Genomic DNA, 18,249 nt, shown 5'->3' on the forward strand with positions numbered 1-18,249 from the left:
GACTAGTTCATTGCATTTTCAATGATCCCAGAACTTGCGCTACTGTGATAAATCTAAGGCTGCTACAGCTTTGCTACATACAACATATTCCGTTATTGAAAAGTTATCCAATCTACCGCCTTTATTAACCCCTTGATGCTTTTGTGAGTAAATGTACACCCTCTTCCGTTGGGTTTGTTTGAAGCAGAATCCTGAGCCAATACCGCTTCATACACAGTCGATAGCGGCTGACACCTGCCCGTAACAGCCACATTCAGCGCTGACTCTGATTGCCACCGCTAACTCTTTAAATGCCCTGATCAGAGTTCAGATGGAATCACAAGGTGCCTTTCAGTTGTCATCGCAGCTATGGGCCTTCTGTAGGCCACCAGGATTGCCATATATTTCTGCCTATTAGGACAGGTCTATTGCCTGTTCTAGTAGAATGCTGGCAGAATGAACATCGCAATACTAAAGTACTGCAGTACAGGGTATAAGTAAGCAGTCAATAATTCAGAAAGTCAAAATAAGTGTGAATTTTTGTTATAAAAAAAAAAAAAAAGGATAATAAAAGTTAAAAAAAAAAGAAATATACATATATCATTTCTTTTTTTATTATTTTTTTTCTTTTCTTATTTTAAATACGAGAAAATATAAACAACCACCCCTACCCCAGCTAAAAACATATTTGGTTTAGTCTTGTACGCAAATGTTCTTTATCGAAATAAGGAAATATTTATCCTGCACAGAGTCGACGGATAAATACACGTGAAAATTGTTTTTTGCTTTTTTTTTTAAAGTCACCCTGTCTTACCCCCCCCCCCCCAAAAAAAAAAAAAAAACCTTCACAAAAGGCGATTTAAAAAGTCATATGTACTTTAGAATTGTACTTATGTAAACCACAGGCCGCTCCGCGAAGAAAAAAAGCCCCTACACAATCCTATTAATGAAAAGATAAATAGGTTATGGCAAAAGTTGACTGTGTGGGGAAAAAAAAATATATATATTTTTTTTTTCTATTACTTTTTTTCCTTAAAGTAGTACATCAAAAAACTTATGAATTTTGGTATCTTAGTAATTGTACTGACACACAGAATAAAGTTATGTCATTTTTGCTGCAGTTTGTAGACTGTAGAAACAAAAATGGCAAAATTTATTTTTTCCCATTTCACTCCACTTAGATTTTTTTTTTTTCAAATTTCAGTACGATAAATGATACCCTTAAAAAAATATAACTCGTCCCACAGAAAAAAGTCCAGAGACAGCTTCATCAATGGGGAAAATAAGACTTAGGATCTTTTGAAAGTGGGAAAGAGAAACTGAAAATAAAAGGGAAGAAAAGGCTGCATTCCTAAGGGGTTAATTTTTCTTGGTTTCCAAGATGTTTGTTAGCTGTCATTTAATAGGTACTGTCATTGTGTGCTGGACCTAGTCATGTACAGTACAATTACCATAGCTGTGTCTTGTAAAGAGGCGACCACATCACAAGACGACAGATTTACATCCCCTGGTTCCTTTCCCGCCGTGGCCTGCTTATGTATGGTGGAAGTCGTCGGAATATCTGACACAAGATTAGTTGGCTAAAGGGGTTTCCCAAGATATAGCATTGATTCCCATGTCCCGTCTCCCCACTGACAGTGTTCATCATCCGTGTCTGACTGGGATATATGGAGCACACCAGTGGACTTGGTTCTGAGGGACCAACTGCCATCTATACAATGAATATTCAGTTTTACTGTTCAATCCTCATTGAATTACCGTATATACTCGAGTATAAGCCTAGTTTTTCAGCACACTTTTATTTTTGTGCTGAAAAAGCCCCCCTCGGCTTATACTCGAGTCAGGCAAGGCTTAAAAAAAAAACCCCTCCATATTGACCTCCCAGCCGGCATCTGTGTCTCCGGCGGTGGTGCAGTAGGCTGCTTGAATTCTCTCTGCTGTCATCCCCCGCCGTCCTCTTTGCTCGGCTCTGTCATCCCCCGCCGTCAGCGCTATGTAAGTAAGAGCTGTGATTGGATTGAGCATCAGCCAATCACAGCCGGTGCTCGATCATTCACAGCCGATCAAGCTGCTTGAGAATCCTCCCCGCTGTCATCTCCCTGCTCTGCTTTCAAATCCCCCACTGTCAGCGCTGTGTAAGTAAGCGCTGTGATTTGATCGAGCGTCAGCTGTGATTGGCTGGCGCTCAATCCAATCACAGCACTTACTTACACAGCACTGACAGAGCCCAGCAGAGAGGGCGGCGGGGGATGACAGCGTGGAGAATTCAAGCAGCTTGTCACACAGAGACAGAAGCCGGCTGGGAGGGGAGTATGGAGGGTTTTTTTTTACCTAGTATATACTCGAGTATAGCTCGGCTTATACCCGAGTCAATAAGTTTTCCCAATTTTGTGGTGAAACTTATTGTCTCGGCTAATACTCAAGTATATACGGGATGAATCAAATAGTTTGTAATATCCCAAAACACAACTTTCCTTCTATGTTGCTCAGATGTTTAATAAATACAAAATATCCTACAGGAAAGCTATATGAGAAAAAAGGTGATTAGCAGAATATATATATGCAGCAGTGTTAATAGAACCAAGCTTACTATATTGATATAGTAGTAGTAGAGTTCAGCTTAAAGTACCAGAACTGTATGTACTACAGAGACACGGTACCAGAACCAAGTTACTACAGACTTATGGTGCCCAGAACCAAGCTTACTGCTGAGATACAGTAATAGAACAAAGCTTATTACATAAAAACTGTAACGGAACAAAGCTTACTGCATAGATATAGCACCAGAACAAACCTTACTATGTAGATGTAGCAATAAAACTAAGCTATGTATGGTAATAGGACCAGCCTTATTTCATAGCTTCCATCCCAGAACCCAGTTTACTACACAGATCTGGTACCACAAACCAACCTTCCTACATAGATCTGGTAACCAAACCAAGTTTGCTACATATACTATCATTTCTTTTCCTAACAGAGTCCCTTTTTAGTTGCAGTATGCATAAATGGCGTTGAATAGCTTCAGTGACTTATACATTTTGTGTAATACAATGTATTTTTCAAGTTTGTAGTTCTAATGGGAGATCAATTAAATGGTCACCAACAACTTTTCAAACAAACGTTTGCCTATATGATAGCCAGTGTGATAATTAGCAAAACTGCAATGTGCTTTATTTACCTTAAATGACATCTTTGTGCTGAAAAATCCTTCTAAAGTGCCGTCTCCCTTCTTCCTAGCGTGTTATCCACTCTTCTCTCAGTTGATTGACAGGAGAAGTAGAGACACAATGAGGGAGGGAGGGAGGGAGGGAGGGGGACGAGTCCTCCTGCTCATTGAAATGTATAGAGAGGCAGAGCAGAGGGAATGGGGGAGCAGAGGAGAGACTTGCATGGATGCTGCCTGCAAGCTAATAGTAAGTCACTGTTTATTGTTGTTTCGCTGCAGAAATCTTTTCTCCACTGCTCACTTTTTTCCTGTGTACTAAAGATTTCAGGTCTGTGTGTTGTGGTGTGTTCACATGTAGCTGTTTTACTGTCTGTTTTAAGCAGCTGGAAAAATCTGCACCAAATGCTGCAGATTTGTTGCAAATTTGTTTACAGCTGCAGAAAAGCTGCAATAATTAGTCTACAGATTTCGGTGCAGATCTGCACCATCAATTTAAATTAATTGAAGGGGTGAAATCTGCAACAGATTTGCTGCAATTTTTTTTTCCGCTGTGGAACATTCATAGCAAATCGGCTGCGTGCGAACACGCACTTACACGTAGAGAGCAGACTCTGCAATTCTCTGTAGAAAATGCAGCACAGCAGCAGCTCCTCTCAGCAGCCTTGAGAGGATTGAGAATCCGATATACATCCGAAATACGGGATACAAGTCATATCATGGCCAGAAATAGCGTTACTCCTCATGTACGCACACATGGCAGATTATTCTAAGAAGTTCGGTGTGCTTAAAATATAATCATAGGGTCTGCTATATCATTTTTTTTTTTTTTTTATCCCTTAGCTTAGCAGCAAACTTTGGCCGTATTGTATCTATTCTGTAACGTAAAGTAGCTTGCCGTAACTAGAGAGATATTTAGTGCTTTATTTCACAATACTTCTCCCGGTTAATATCTGCAGTGCTTGCGGGACTGGGGCTTCAGACGATCCGAAGACATTTGTTGGATAAAAACTAATAAAGACAATCCTGGCAAGACCAAGACCTTGGACCCTAAGGCAATCTTCCAGAGGACAAAGGTACAGCGTTCCCATCTGTCACCAGAATGAGACATTTGTAGGATAAACAAGATTGTGTCTAAATTCCAGCCGCACAATCGCAGCTGCATCTTTTAAATCATCACGCCTGCTGTGGGCCGTGCGCCGGGAAACCGCCATTATAGAGATGCTAAAGTGCGGCAGTATTACAGCAAAGTACTAGCTAGGAAAATACCCAGGCCGGCCACCGTGGGTGATGGATGCTTTCATTGTTTTTAATGTGATGATGAAAAAATTATAGAAGTGGTGCATCATCCTGACAGATGTCTTTCTGCACATTATAGCAGGTGACCATTTCATAAATCTTAAGAGGAAGTTGTAAGAAAAGCAATTTTTATACAAGCGATACTGTTATAAACTTGGCTGCAGTAGTGGCGCATCAGCCCTTTAGAGTGGTCACTGCAGTATATGGGAAGGGTCTTGTGTCCACCTCCACATGATGGTTATTTTAGACTTCTTTCCATAGGAGCACTGCCTTATGGGTATTAGAGGAACGGTGCACCGCAGCACTGATGGCGACTTCATCCACGCCAATGTTGACATCGACCTCATCATCACAGAGGAGCCAGAAGAAATAGGAAACATTGAAAAGCCCGTAGAGATCTTTCACATTATCGAACACTTCTGCCTGGGACGGAGGAGGCTCCACCTCTTTGGCAGGGATAGCACAATTAGACCCGGTAAGAGGAAGACCTTTTTCTCCTGTGAATATATCTCTTGAGTGTGAACTGTGTTCAAAGCTACAATGCAGAATTAGGAGTCTATTAATTTGTTTTTTTAATAGTACTTTAAAGGGGTTTTACAGGAAAATACTACACTAGTTGGCTGGCTGGGTCAATCGCTCGGGACCCTGGGTGACCAGCTCATTGCGCATCCACTGTTGGCGCCTCAATAAAAAGGTGACCGAGCGGAAGCTGCTCCCATACTGGTGTAGTGGCCAGTGCTTGTAATGGTAGCTGGGGTCTTGATAAAATCAATGGGAGCTGCGCCTGGGTTACAAGTGCTGGCCACCGCAGCAGTCTAGGTTCTGATACCTGTGTATTGCGGCAATGACCGCGCGTGGCTGATCGGCCAAGGGCTATGGGTGGCAGATGCAGCCATTCAACTATTGATAACTTATATGTATTGAAATGTAGCATTAGATGCAACTGTTCAAATTAATGGACAGACATGGACCACCAGAGTGAGTGCCACTGCTTCATAGAAGCTCTCTGCACTGCCTTACAGACGTAGGAATTCTGTGTGGAAGACCCTTCTCTAGGACATCAGCGCCCCCTAAGGCCTCATGTCCACGGGGAAAATCGGGCCCGCTACGGATTCTACATGTAGAATCTGCAGCGGGTCCCTCCTGCCCCGCGGACATGAGCGCTGAAAATAACAATAAATAAGAATAAACTCACCTCCCATCCGCTCCGTTTCTTCTCTTCGCGGCGGCGTCATCTTCTCTCGTCGCGGCCGGATCTTCATTCTTCGGCTCGGCGGATGTGCATGATGACGTCGGTGATGTGCCCCGCACATGCGCCGGGCCGAAGCAAAATGATCCGGCCGCGACTGAGAGAAGATGGCGCGGCGCCGAAGAGAAGAACCGGAGCGTGTAAGTAAAATATGATTTTTGTGTCCCGCGGATCCGGACGGCTTCCATAGGCTTCAATAGAAGCCCGCGGGAGCCGTCCCCGCGGGAGACCCGCATAAAAATGGAGCATGGTCCAGATTTTTTCATGCTCCATTTTTTTTAAAATCACTTTTATTGACGATCCGCGGGTATTTATCTACCCGCGGGTGGTCAATGCATCCCTATGGGGTGCGGATCCGCGCGCGGGTGAAGAGTTAAAATCTGCTGCGGATTTTAATTCTAATTTTGCCCGTGGACATGAGCCCTAAAGGGGTCAGTTTTTTTTAGAAGGTCCTGATACAAGCACAGTGAGGACCGTTTTATAAAGTGTTTTTTTGTTAGTTATAGGCTTAGCTGTGCCTGGATCACCATTGGATAATTCCTTGCCCTATAAGTGAAGCCAGAGTGAAAAGATATATACACTTTTCACCTCCTCTTCCTCCTCCCCCCTCCCCCCTTTTGTTTTCTTTTTTTTTTTTCAGGGAAGGAAAAAAAATGTACACAAAACTGGTATCACAGAGTTCTGTATTCATTCTTAGGCTAACTTCACACAGGGAAGTGCGATATCGGGCTGTGATTATCGCACTCCCCAACATGTGATTTTTTTTTTTTTTTTCTGTTGCCGAAAAAATAAAAATGTGGGTTTTAGAATGCAGCGATGCACATACATTTTTTTTTTAATGATGTTTAGTGTATAAAAGTAATAAAACCTAAAAAATTATATATAAAAATTTGGTAACTCCATAATCGTGCCGATCCAGACAATAAAATCATGAAATTTCAGTTGTTAAAGTATATGAAGCTCAAGTGGCAAAGTTATGCCATAAAAAAAGCCCCAGAGGGAACCAGAGTATGACATAAGAAAGCTTGCCTAGGGGCTGGAGATAACCCCTGTTAAGATACATAACTCTTAACGTATACTTTATTAGCATTCCTATTAGAACTACTACAAGGCACTTTTACAATGACAGGTGCCGTAACAGCCCTGTATACCGCTGACAGACATGGTAAACCCACTTAGTGTGCAGCTGATGCCAAATCCTTAACGTTACTTCCCGTATCAACCTTAGTAATAAAAAAATGGAACACTGGGAGGAAAAGTGGAAGGAAATCTTCAGCCTTGGAGGGGGGTAGTATAGCAGGTAGCCTCTGACCATCTTAGGGCTCCTGCCCACGCCAGATATTTGCAGTGGAATCCACGGCGAGCATCCGCACCCTGGATCTGCAGCAAATGGTGCCCATAGCATGCTATGGGAAATTGATTCTTTCTCCTTACTTGTGGAAACCAATTGTGGTTTCCACAAGCGGAGGGGGAAAAAAAAAAATCGCAGCATACTCCATTTTTTTCACGGATTTCACTCGGACGGCTTCCATTGACTTTAATAAAAGCCATCCAATCTGTGCCCTTCCGCAATGTAACCACAGAAAGGTCGCGGATTCCGCAGGAAAAGCACGAATATAAAAAAATAAAAACCTGTACTGCTCATGTCCTGCAGCTCACCATTCGGACAATCCGCAGTACAGACTGAAGACTAAAAGACAGGTACAACAGGTACGCGTGGACATCACTGCTGGAAGGGCCTCATTCTGCCATGGCATTCTACATGCGGAATCCGGCCCTGCCATGTGCAGCCGGTCTAACGACCGTCTCTTAGCCTGTAGCGGAGACCTAAAGCTTTCCTCCCTCCTTTGCTCCCAGGGATTGCGTCTCGTAGGATCGCTACGTGGGTTTTTTGTTAGCCGTATACAGGGCTTGTTTACGGCACCTGTGATTTTAAGAGTGACCTAATAATATTAAGAGTTTTAATATTGATGCTAATAAAATGTTTTAAATTTTACAGAATTTATTTTGCAGAATACAAAATTTACTAAGGGGTTAACTACACAATAGAAGAACCTGTTGAATAAACTCCTCTTCTTTGACTTTTAAGGGTGGCTTACTGTGGGACCTACACTGACCAACAGCAACTTCAACTCAGAGACATATGGATCATATTTTAACGCTCCTAATTCAACTCTAACTGGTTGTACTGAAGAAATTGAAAGGCTTCGACCAAAAACACCACCACCGAAATCCGACCGTGGCTTTGGTGCATCTAGAGGTGGTGGTCGTGGAGGACCTCCTGTCGGTAGAGGAGAACGAGGTAGAGAGAGGAACAGAGGAAGCTTCAGAGGAGATAGAGGAAACTTCCGAGGCCGGGGAGGTCCACACAGAGGTGGCTTTGCCCCTCGCTAATTCATTCCGAGGCTTTTACATTTTTTTCTTTATTTCTGTGTAACAATTGTATGCCCATTTTAAAAGGAAAAAAAAAATTGTTTTTCATGTAATGCAAGTTCTAAACTGAGTTGGACTTTGGCACCATTTTGTTAATCTTTTTATAATAAAAACACAAATGGCTTCTCACATTTTTTGGAAGGGATGTTTTTAAAATTGGATATGTAATTCCTGAGAAGGCCAAGTTGAAACTTGTCCCACATCGATGCTTCCTAACCCAGAGAGGGACTTGTTCCCCTAGAACATGTTGGGGCGTTAATCCTAGATATATATATGGTCTAGCATTGTATATTGTCTATAGTTACATGGAGAACAGGGCAGTGATACAGTGTAGCTCCATTCCTTTTGAATGTAACTTTAAAATACGATCTAAGGCTATAAACTCTTTCCCGTTTTGTGTGCACAAGTGGCAGTAGTGGGAATTGCTTATTCCATTCTAAAACCACAACAGAATGGTTTCCTCAAAAGTTGTCAAACTAGTCCTGTGTGAGAAACCGAGCAGTACAATGCTGAGCAAAACTGCTATATTGGAGAAGATTTCTTCTTCTTGTCAATGAATCGACCATAATCTAAAAATCTGAAGTTGGACCCAGTGTTTTCTGACCCTTTTCTCTTACAGAGGGTCACAATTAGCACTACAAAATATTCTGGTTACTGAATCTTTTTGAAGATTTTCACTCATTCACTGGATAGGTGAAAACTGATAGAGCGCTGGGCCCCCCACTGATTGCCAGAACAGAGGTCCCAAGGTTCACCGAATGGATAGAGTGGTGGCCGCACAAGCGCACAGCTGCTTCGTTAATTTTGACAAACCGGTCATACATAGCCAAGCACTTAAACTCTGCAATCTCAGGCAGTCCTGCTGAAATAAGTGAAGTGGCGACATACATGAATGCAAGGCTGGCTGCGTAGCTCTGGAGCAGTGACCCTGTTCACTCTATTCCTGTTTTTATTTTTTTCGGGTGGTTTTCTTACTCTCCTCCCTCTCCCTAGATGGACAAGTATTATTGGGTCCATTTCCCATTGCTGTCAACCAAGCCCGACATCATTAACTGATGGTGAGTGGTGGGGACTGCCCGCTTGACACGCTGACATGGGATCAAATCAAAACGTGGCATGACACACCTTAGTCATAAAAAGGATGTCTGGTGGTGCTGGATCTGTCTGACTTACGTCTGGTTCCCCGTTCTTATCCGACTTGAGAAAAGCCAACACCCTCCCTTCCCCCCCTTCTCCCTCCCTAGTGCCCAAAACATTACCTTGTCATTCATTTTTGGAACGGACGCTAAAATTCTCTGCACAGCAAATTTCTCCTTGATATACGCTGTTTTTATGAAACTACTGAATTGACAGTGTGGGAGACAGGCCTAAGAGGAGCCCTCCAGGTAAAAGGAGGTGACTGCAAGGAGACCAAATGGGTATTGTTTCAGTATGGCTGCGGCTGCAGAGTCCCACATCCAGCCCTGCTGACTTGATCCTGTGGTGGGTTCTCTTTAAGCTCAAGCCAGGAGTGGATTTAAAACAAATGGGAAATATGAATGAAAGACTTAGACCTTTCCTCTCTCCTGGATCCACTTCTGCCTTTGGCTGCAAAGACTGCATCAAAGGCTTCCTGTGGGACTACGGTCCGATGGATGCAGTTTTTCACATTGCCAGAAGATGTATGCGAATATATACAATTCTGAACTACTTTATATGAATGTACTCCGACAAAACCTTAATCAATATAAAAGCCACAAACCTTTAACAATATCCACTAAACAACAAAAAGGGATAAATGGCAAACATTATAAAAATATCACCTTTGTAAATCCATATCAAATGATTAAACCTATAATAATACGCATACAAATAACACTACAAAGAGACAGTGGGAAGCCAAACTAGCAATAAAGGGCGCAGAAACCTAATTAAATAGCAAAAACATGTAAATCTCTTAATTGAGCATTACAATAATCATACATAATTCAAGAGCAAAATGCCCAAAATGAGTGAATACGTAAAGAAACATCCTGAATATGAGACAAGAGGAGCAGAAATAACCAGAGACAAGACTAAATAGCGGTAACCCCAACCAGGAACACGAACATCATGGCTCATTGGGGTGCCCGTCATAAAAGAGCGTGTTTCGCTGTACTCGGCTTCATCAGGAGTCCATTTATTCCTTTTGGTTGTTTGGTGGATATTTTATATAAATGTATCTGCTTACCTGTATTCCACACACATACACTGGATCTAAAGATTATACACAACTGTTTAAAATGCCAGGTTTTGTCATGTTTAAAAAAAATCCAACAAAGATGAAAAACACAAATCATTTAGAGTGGGAAAAATAAAAACTACAATGTGGCTGTATGAATATGCGCACCCTAAAACAACTATGTTGGTGTACCTTTTGACTTCACAGACAACATTCAGTCCTTTGGGTCGGTGTCCTGCACATCTTGACTTGGTAATCTTTGACCATTCTTCCTTGCAAAAGTGCCGTCTTCAGGTCAACCCACAGATCTTCAATGGGTTTCAAATCTGGACTCTGGCTGGGCCATTCCAAAACTTCTGGTGAATTATTCTTTTATTCGGAGGTCTGCTTTGGGTCGTTGTGCTGAAAGGTGAAATTCATCTTCAGCTTTTTAGCAGAGACCTGAAGGTTTTGTGCCACTATGGACCGATATTTGGAACTGTTCATAATTCCCTTCACCTTGACTAAACTCTCAGTTCTAGCAGCACAAAACATCCCCAAAGCATAATGCAATCTTCACTGTGGGTTGGTGTTCTTCTGGTGATGCGCAGTTTTGGAATTATGGCCGAAAAGTTCAGCTTGGTCGTACAACCATAACATGCTTTCCAACATACTTCTGGCAGAGTTTTATGTAGGTTTTGGCAAAACAAAGTCGAGCTTGGATGGATGAAAAGGCTTCAGTCTTGACACCCCCCCCCCCCCCCCCCCCACATCCCCACAGCCCAGACATATGGAGAATGCGGGAGATGGTTGTCACATGCTCTACGCAACCAATTATTGCTGGAAATTCCTGCAGCTCCTTTAATGTTACTGTAGGCCTCTTGGCAGCCTCCCAGACCTATTTTCTTCAGGTCTTTTCATAAATTTTTAAGGGATGGTTAGTTCTTGGTAATGTCACTGTTTTACAGATTTAATCCACTTCTTGATGACCATCTTCACTGTGTTCCCTGCTATAGGTAATGTTTTAGAAAGCTTTGGTCCCCTTCTCCTGACACCTTCCAACAATCAGATCCCTTTGATGTGTTGTATACTCTTTACAGCTTTTGCTGAAAAATGCAGCTAAGAAAAAGGTCAGGAAAATCCTACTGAACTTAATATGGGGTAAATCAGAATCCCTGTAAATAATGGCAGCGGAGTGCTGACTATTCTTTATCATGAGTTTTTAAATATGATTGGCCAATTCTGAACACAACCACATCCCAAATACAAGAGAGTGCTCACACTTATGCAACCGTGTTATTTTACTTTTCCACACTGAAAGATTTCAGTTTGTTGGGTTTTTCTTTTAACATGATAAAACCATGTCATTTTAACAGGGGTGTCTATATGTTATACCCACTGTATAGGTATATATTCTCTATAAATACTAACAGTGGGTATAAAGACTACACACCCCTGTTAAAATGCCACTCCTGTAAATTTTATATATGTCGGCATAGAATCTAAACACAGGATAGTGCAAACCACCGTATTCCTCATAGCCATGTATGGATGTGAAAAAGCTGATATAAGCAGAATTGATGCGTTGGAGCTGTGGTGCCGGCGAAAGCTGCTGCGTATAGCCTGGACGGCGAGAGTAACAAACAGAGAAGTCCTGAATCGTATAAGACCCGATATATCACTGGAGGGAAGATGACCGGACTCAGACTCATGGATTTTGGCCATGTAATGCGAGCAGAGTCGCTAGAAAACTCTATAATGCTTGGACAGATCAGTGGAAAAAGAAGACCCGTCCACCAAAGAAGATGATGGCTGATACTGTCAGAGCTGATACTGGCATGGATATCACACAACTGCAAGAAGCAGTGCGAAACCGAAAAACATGGAGAGAGCTCGCCTTTAGGTTCGTGAACGACTAAACATATATAGAACATTAGAATACATCTTAGAAAGGTTTGATTCTTTCAACCGATATAAGATATAGACCATAATTGTGCCTATACATGTGTATGCCCAACTCTATATGGGATGTTGCAGCCCTTTGGTGAGAGTCAACAGCTTCATTTGCGGCTCCCATGAGCTGGTGAGCTGACCATCACTGCTCCATGGGCTACCTATATTTGTATTCTGCCAGAACGTGTAGTAATATTGGCCTGCTGCCTTTCCTCATTACTAGTAAAGTCTGTAGAATTCAAACTAAGGCCGCCTGCACACGAGCGTTCCGGATTCCGCTAGCGGATTTTCACGCACGTATGGTACCTAAATGTGCTTGCGGATAGGTGCGGATGCGTGAAAAATCACGCGCGGATATATGCGGATGTGTTGCGGAAAAAACCGCGCAGAAAAACCAGCAGACATCCCTTATTGTAAACCCAACCCCTAGAGAACTGCCCATTCCTTAGAAAACAGCTTAAAAACCAACATCTAGACTCCGTTTTGTCCCTCTTGCTTGTGCGAGCACCGTTAAATTATTCTGGCAACATGCTTTCACCCGGTGAGCAGATGTCTTTGTGGGCATGGTTGATCCATGTAACTTTTTTCAGGCGCTTCTCCAGCGTGACTTTATTTCAGTCACTGCAAAAAAATTCACAAGAGGAAGGCCGCCTGCGCACGGGCGGAAATCCCGCGGTGGTATTTCCCGCTGGATTTCCGCCGCTGAAAGTCTGCATAGGAGTGCATTACAATACGCACTCCTATGCAGACGGCCGCGGTTTGGCCGCACGAAATCTCGCGCGGCAAACAAACCGCGGCATGTCCTATTTTTGTGCGGGGCTCGCACTCACCCGGCCGCCGGCTACGGTCTGCGCATGCGCTGGAAATTCCGTTCGTGTGCAGGCACACAAAGACTTAGGGTGCCTGCACACGAACGGAATTTCCAGCGCGTTATTTTAGGCACATTATCTGCCCCAGACCGCAGCCAATACACTCCTATGAGGATCCGCAGTTGTCCCCAGACGGACGGATTTGTATCGCATTTTTTCACGCGCGTGAAAAAATCTGCGACCTGTTCTAATTTGGGTCGGATTCTGCACGTGAAGCCTCCAATACAAGTGAATGGGTACGTTTTTTCACGCAGTACATCCGCAGTGCAGCTGCAGATGGAGTCACTGGTTGCTATGACTACAGGAAGTAGGTGTGGTAGGAGGCGTCCCAACACACAGCACAGAGCTTCACAGGCAAATTTGTAGAGGGAGATAGGTAGTATTTCTTGCCAATGCAGGATGTAAGAATGCAAAATCTGTAGTAATGAATTCCTCTTGTGAATTTTTTTGCAGTGACTGAAATAAAGTCACGCTGGAGAAGCACCTGAAAAAAGTTACATGGATCAACCATGCCCACAAAGACATCAATAATTTAACGGTGCTCACACAAGCAAGAGGGACAAAACGGAGTCTGGGTGTTGGTTTTTAAGCTGTTTTCTAAGGAATGGGCAGTTCTCTAGGGGTTGGGTTTACAATAAGGGGTGTCTGCTGGTTTTTCTGCGCGTTTTTTTCCGCAACACATCCGCGTATATCCGCGCGTGATTTTTCACGCATCCGCACCTATCCGCAAGCACATTTAGGTACCATACGTGCGTGAAAATCCGCTAGCGGAATCCGGAACGCTCGTGTGCAGGCGGCCTTTTTCACACGACAGGATTTGGTACTTTCCCTCCTGTAAATGACTCGGTGATGCGGTAAAACCAGTTATCCCACTATAGCTATAATTGTAGATGCCATACTACATGCAAGGTCAGCACTGCCTGTATTACATATCATTACTCACAGTCTTGAGTGAGAGATTGTGCTGAAAGGTAACTGTTAATAAGCTTCTACTGATTCCATTGAAGACCACTAATTGTTATGTAGGGCTAAGTACTGGACACCAAGAACGCAAAACACACTTAGAATATATGAAATCCGCTTAACGCTTCTAGGCTGAAAATCTGTACATTTTACAGGTCACATTCTACATCTGACTAGAATCCCCCCTTTAACCCCTGACCTGGCACTGTGTATAATTCCTCATAAATCTGCTATTTTAAAGAAGACAAGACAATCTCCCAGTGATTTTTATAGGTTTGCATTTTATTTGTATTCCTGTATTGCACTGCTGTACTCCGAGCCGTTGCATATTGTTTACATTAATTGTTTTTTTTTGTACAAATGTATTGATATCTCCAAGACAATATTACAGTTGTATGAAAATATATTCTTGAACTCCTAAAAGATCTACATCAAAGAGGTCAATGGAAAGGCACATTTTAGATTTGAAGGGCCACTCTGGCAAAACCACATTTTTCCATGCCTTCCCTCTCACCTGATTGCCTATTACACTCTAGAGGTCTCCTCTGTGTATTCCAGTCACTTCCATACAGTGCATCTCCCTTATCGACCATCTTGAAGGTGAGATTTTCTACTTTCAATCACTCCCATGATACATCAGCACAGCATTAGTTAAGGTTATATCATTTTTGTCTGCAGAGGGGACAGTTTAATTATCATTATCTTCTATATTCACCTAAAAAAAACTACAGACCATAAGTATATTATACAGTCAGGAGGGTGAGCTGTGATCTCCTCTATTATAACTGTGTGATCATTATCAGTAACTGTGCAGGACATTCTGTATCCACCTCTAGGCAGTTTATGTGGTCGATCCATGTAAAAGCATTACACAGACTGAGAAATCGACTAGAAAATGATTCCATAACCTTTAAGTAAATCTGAGCTGGCCAGAACTCAGATCACATGACCATCTGAGGAAAAATAACTAACCAAGGTAACACTAGCTGACATATATACTGGGAGGATAGCTACATAATCACCGGAGTGGCCCTTTAATGTGAACTGGAGTTACTTTTCCGTATAGCCCAATATAATTAGCAGTTAGATGTATAATCAGTACGAAAATGCATTATGGCTGCTGGGGAGATGTAAAACTTTCCAAGCTCTTCTCACTTACCTAGCGCCAGACTGCGAATATGATAATAATATATACAGTATAAATACTAAGCAAGGTTACTTCTATCCTCTGAAAAGTAACTCCAGACCACAGCGTCACTTTTTGATCTTTTAATGGATGAGCCTAGCTGTTCATAAATGCATCGCAAAGTTCCTGGTTCTTAAAACATGTGCTCTTCATTGGACAATATATTTAGAAAAAGGTTAAGAAAAACATATCTTAAAATGAGGCTATCACAATGTGATCTGATACAGAAGAGTCTAATCCAAGTTTCAGACATAAATAAGTAAAACGTACTTCCTTTAAACACTCCAGCATACTGTATGTACGCCTTTCTTTACAAACTTACATGTATATATCCCTTTAAATCACTAGTCAAGCAAAAAAAAAATTTTTGTTTAAAGAGAGAAATGATTGGTCTATAAATGTGAGCACACAGCAGTGCTGGAAAGTGAGCCTTTACACGATGAAATGATGGACGTTGTGAACCTGCTCACATGAGGTCTTGTCGTATGCGCTCCTCTATAGTCAGGAAAAGTGTGCTAGCTGACGGATATGCAGACATCTCATATTTCCCGTGTGGCGTGACTTAAGTAAGAAGCTGGCGGATCTCTTTGTGAACGCAGCAGAGAAAATCCATGTATGAGGTTCCTCCTAGTAGACCTTTGTCTTCAACCAGTAACTGCCTGAAAGCCATCTCTGCCTTGTCCTTCTGCTTCACTAAGACAAGCTGCAAGATTTGCAAAAAGACATAAAAAGAAGTCAACTTGCATTTTTAACTATTAATGAGTTGTCAAATTCACTTAAAGGGGTTTTCCAGGGAAATACTATTGATATCAGATCCTTAGACTAGGTCATCAATAGACCTAGAACCCTGTGTAGCGGCTGGAGCACCTCCCATTGATTTTAATGAGAACTGTGTCAGCAATCACCTGCACCAGCCACTACATGGGTTGGAGCAGTAGCTTCTGCTGCATACCTGCTGACAGTGGACACCTGATCGCACTCCTGAGGATAGGTCATTAATAGAGATGAGCAAGCACGCTCAGTAAGGTCAGTTACTGGAGCGAGCCTCGCTCATCTTGAGTAACTGCCTTCTCCAAGCGTGCTCAGGGGGCTGACGGGGGGTGGGGGGGGAGAGATCTCTCTCTCTACCCCCCGACGCTCACCCCCGACGCGCCCCCCCCCCCCCCCCGGGCACGCTCGGAGGAGAAGGCAGTTACTCGAGATGAGCAAGGCTCGCTCGAGTTACTGACCTTACCGAGCGTGCTCGCTCATCTCTAGTCATTAATAGTATTTCCCTGGAAAATCCCTTTAAGATAAAAAAAAAACCTAAAAGCAGAAATAACTTTTAAACCTGTTGAAGTCCAGTATTCATGACTCTGCCTGGTCTGGAAACCCCTCATGTGCCCGGCAATGGTGATTTACAGTGTGCAGTGCTTTAAAAGGTGATTTCTGTGATAGGATTTCATAGATTTTGGCAGATACAGAAGCATTATTACTTAGTAGCAGTTTTGAAGGAGCGGAAATGTTCCCTTTAAAATATGTAAAATACCAAATTCTCCTTCTCTTCTCCCTGTACATTAGTGTTTCTTTGTGGCTGTGTGTATGTAATAAGGCATGATGGCAGTTTAGGGGGTTAAAAAAAGCCAACAAGTTCATGAGGGTATCTTGTTTTCTCCAGTTCTTAAGTGTAAAGATTAGGATCGGAGGTACTGTAGCTGAGCTTAGAGGCAATTTCCTGAATCGGTGGTCTCCAAACTGGCTGTCTCACTATTTCAACTATCTTCAGTAGTTTCAAAACAGCTGGATAGACACAGATTGTAGACTGCAGCCCAAAATGGAAAATATACTACCTTCTAGCAAAATAGCTATCATTTATCTTAAAATGATAGCAAGGGGCGATTCAGACGGACGTATTTTTGGGCCATGGGCTGTTCATATATTTCACGGATCCATTATGGCCTATTTCACCAATTTTTCACATGGACCAATGATCTACGGAAAAAAAAAATTGAAAAAGGGCTGCAAGCCCTATTCTCATCTGATTTTATGGACTAGAATAGCACATGCAATGTGCGGGGTCCATGAACACTGGACAACACAGATGGCTGTCCGTGTGGTCTGTGATTTTTTATGGACATGGCTGTTTGATTATGATAAAAGGGTGAGGCCCCATGGTGCAGTTGGCTGCAGCCAGCCAAGCCACACCCATCTGCGGTGGCCAATATGAAATAATTTTGAGAAGAAATCATCAGTCCAATGGTCAAGTTAGCGTGCAGAATTTTGGCTCCATTTTCAGGCGTGACTCATACCTTCATTGAGTATGTACTTTTGCTCTGAATGGCTTCCATAATTGTTCTTAATTTTTTGGAATAAGGGTTGTCCAGTTCAGGAACCGATGTCTGTAAGGAAATGAAATTCTGAGTATACAACATCAAAGAAATCACTTCTCACTAAGTGAAGATATCTATAACAATATAGTATATTAAACTACATGTAACTCATTAATGGGTTGCTAATCTGTTATTTCAGGTTGGTACACTTGTAGAATTACATTCTTCTATTGTCTCATCAGTTATTTTAGAATATTCTGTATGCCAGTTATATACCGTATTTTTCGCTCCATAAGACGCACTTTTTTCCCCTCCAAAGTTGGGTGAAAAAGTCAGTGCGTCTTATAGAGCGAACGTGCCGAGATCAGACCCCGCCGGAGCTGAAGAGGATTGCAAATCCTTCTCACTGTGCTGCCGGCCGTTTGCATACAAAGCCGGCACAGCAGTAGAGCAGAGCGGCTGCACAACAGCTGATTGCTGGGGGCGGGGGAGGAGCAGGGAGCAGAGCGGCCGCACAACAGCTGATTGCTGGGGGGGGGGGAGGAGCAGGGAGCAGAGCGGCCGCACAACAGCTGATTGCTGGGGGGGGGGGAGGAGGAGCAGGGAGCAGAGTGGCCCGTACAGCAGCTGATTGCTGGGGGCGGGGGGGAGGAGCAGGAAGCTATTA

General features: G+C 42.8%; 2 protein-coding genes across 2 annotated transcripts in view; one reads left to right on the forward strand and one right to left on the reverse strand.

Annotated features, from left to right (window-relative positions):
• Positions 1-8,254, forward strand: part of METTL14 (methyltransferase 14, N6-adenosine-methyltransferase non-catalytic subunit) — a 30,394-nt gene extending 22,140 nt beyond the window's left edge. Inside the window, exons 9-11 of the mRNA XM_066573883.1 lie at positions 4,102-4,218; positions 4,703-4,916; positions 7,780-8,254. Coding sequence (XP_066429980.1) covers positions 4,102-4,218; positions 4,703-4,916; positions 7,780-8,084 — 636 coding nt within the window. The 3' untranslated portion in view covers positions 8,085-8,254. The remainder of the gene's footprint in view (positions 1-4,101; positions 4,219-4,702; positions 4,917-7,779) is intronic.
• Positions 8,255-14,348: 6,094 nt separating this feature from the next.
• The window catches only part of SEC24D (SEC24 homolog D, COPII coat complex component), a 106,089-nt gene continuing 102,188 nt past the window's right edge, over positions 14,349-18,249 (reverse strand). The window contains exons 22-23 of the mRNA XM_066573884.1: positions 17,562-17,651; positions 14,349-15,976 (exon numbers count right to left, since the gene is read on the reverse strand). Of these exons, the coding sequence (XP_066429981.1) occupies positions 15,836-15,976; positions 17,562-17,651 (231 nt within the window). The 3' untranslated portion in view covers positions 14,349-15,835. The remainder of the gene's footprint in view (positions 15,977-17,561; positions 17,652-18,249) is intronic.

The sequence above is a fragment of the Eleutherodactylus coqui genome, chromosome 7 (genome assembly GCF_035609145.1).
Source record: "Eleutherodactylus coqui strain aEleCoq1 chromosome 7, aEleCoq1.hap1, whole genome shotgun sequence".
Taxonomy (NCBI): domain Eukaryota; kingdom Metazoa; phylum Chordata; class Amphibia; order Anura; family Eleutherodactylidae; genus Eleutherodactylus; species Eleutherodactylus coqui.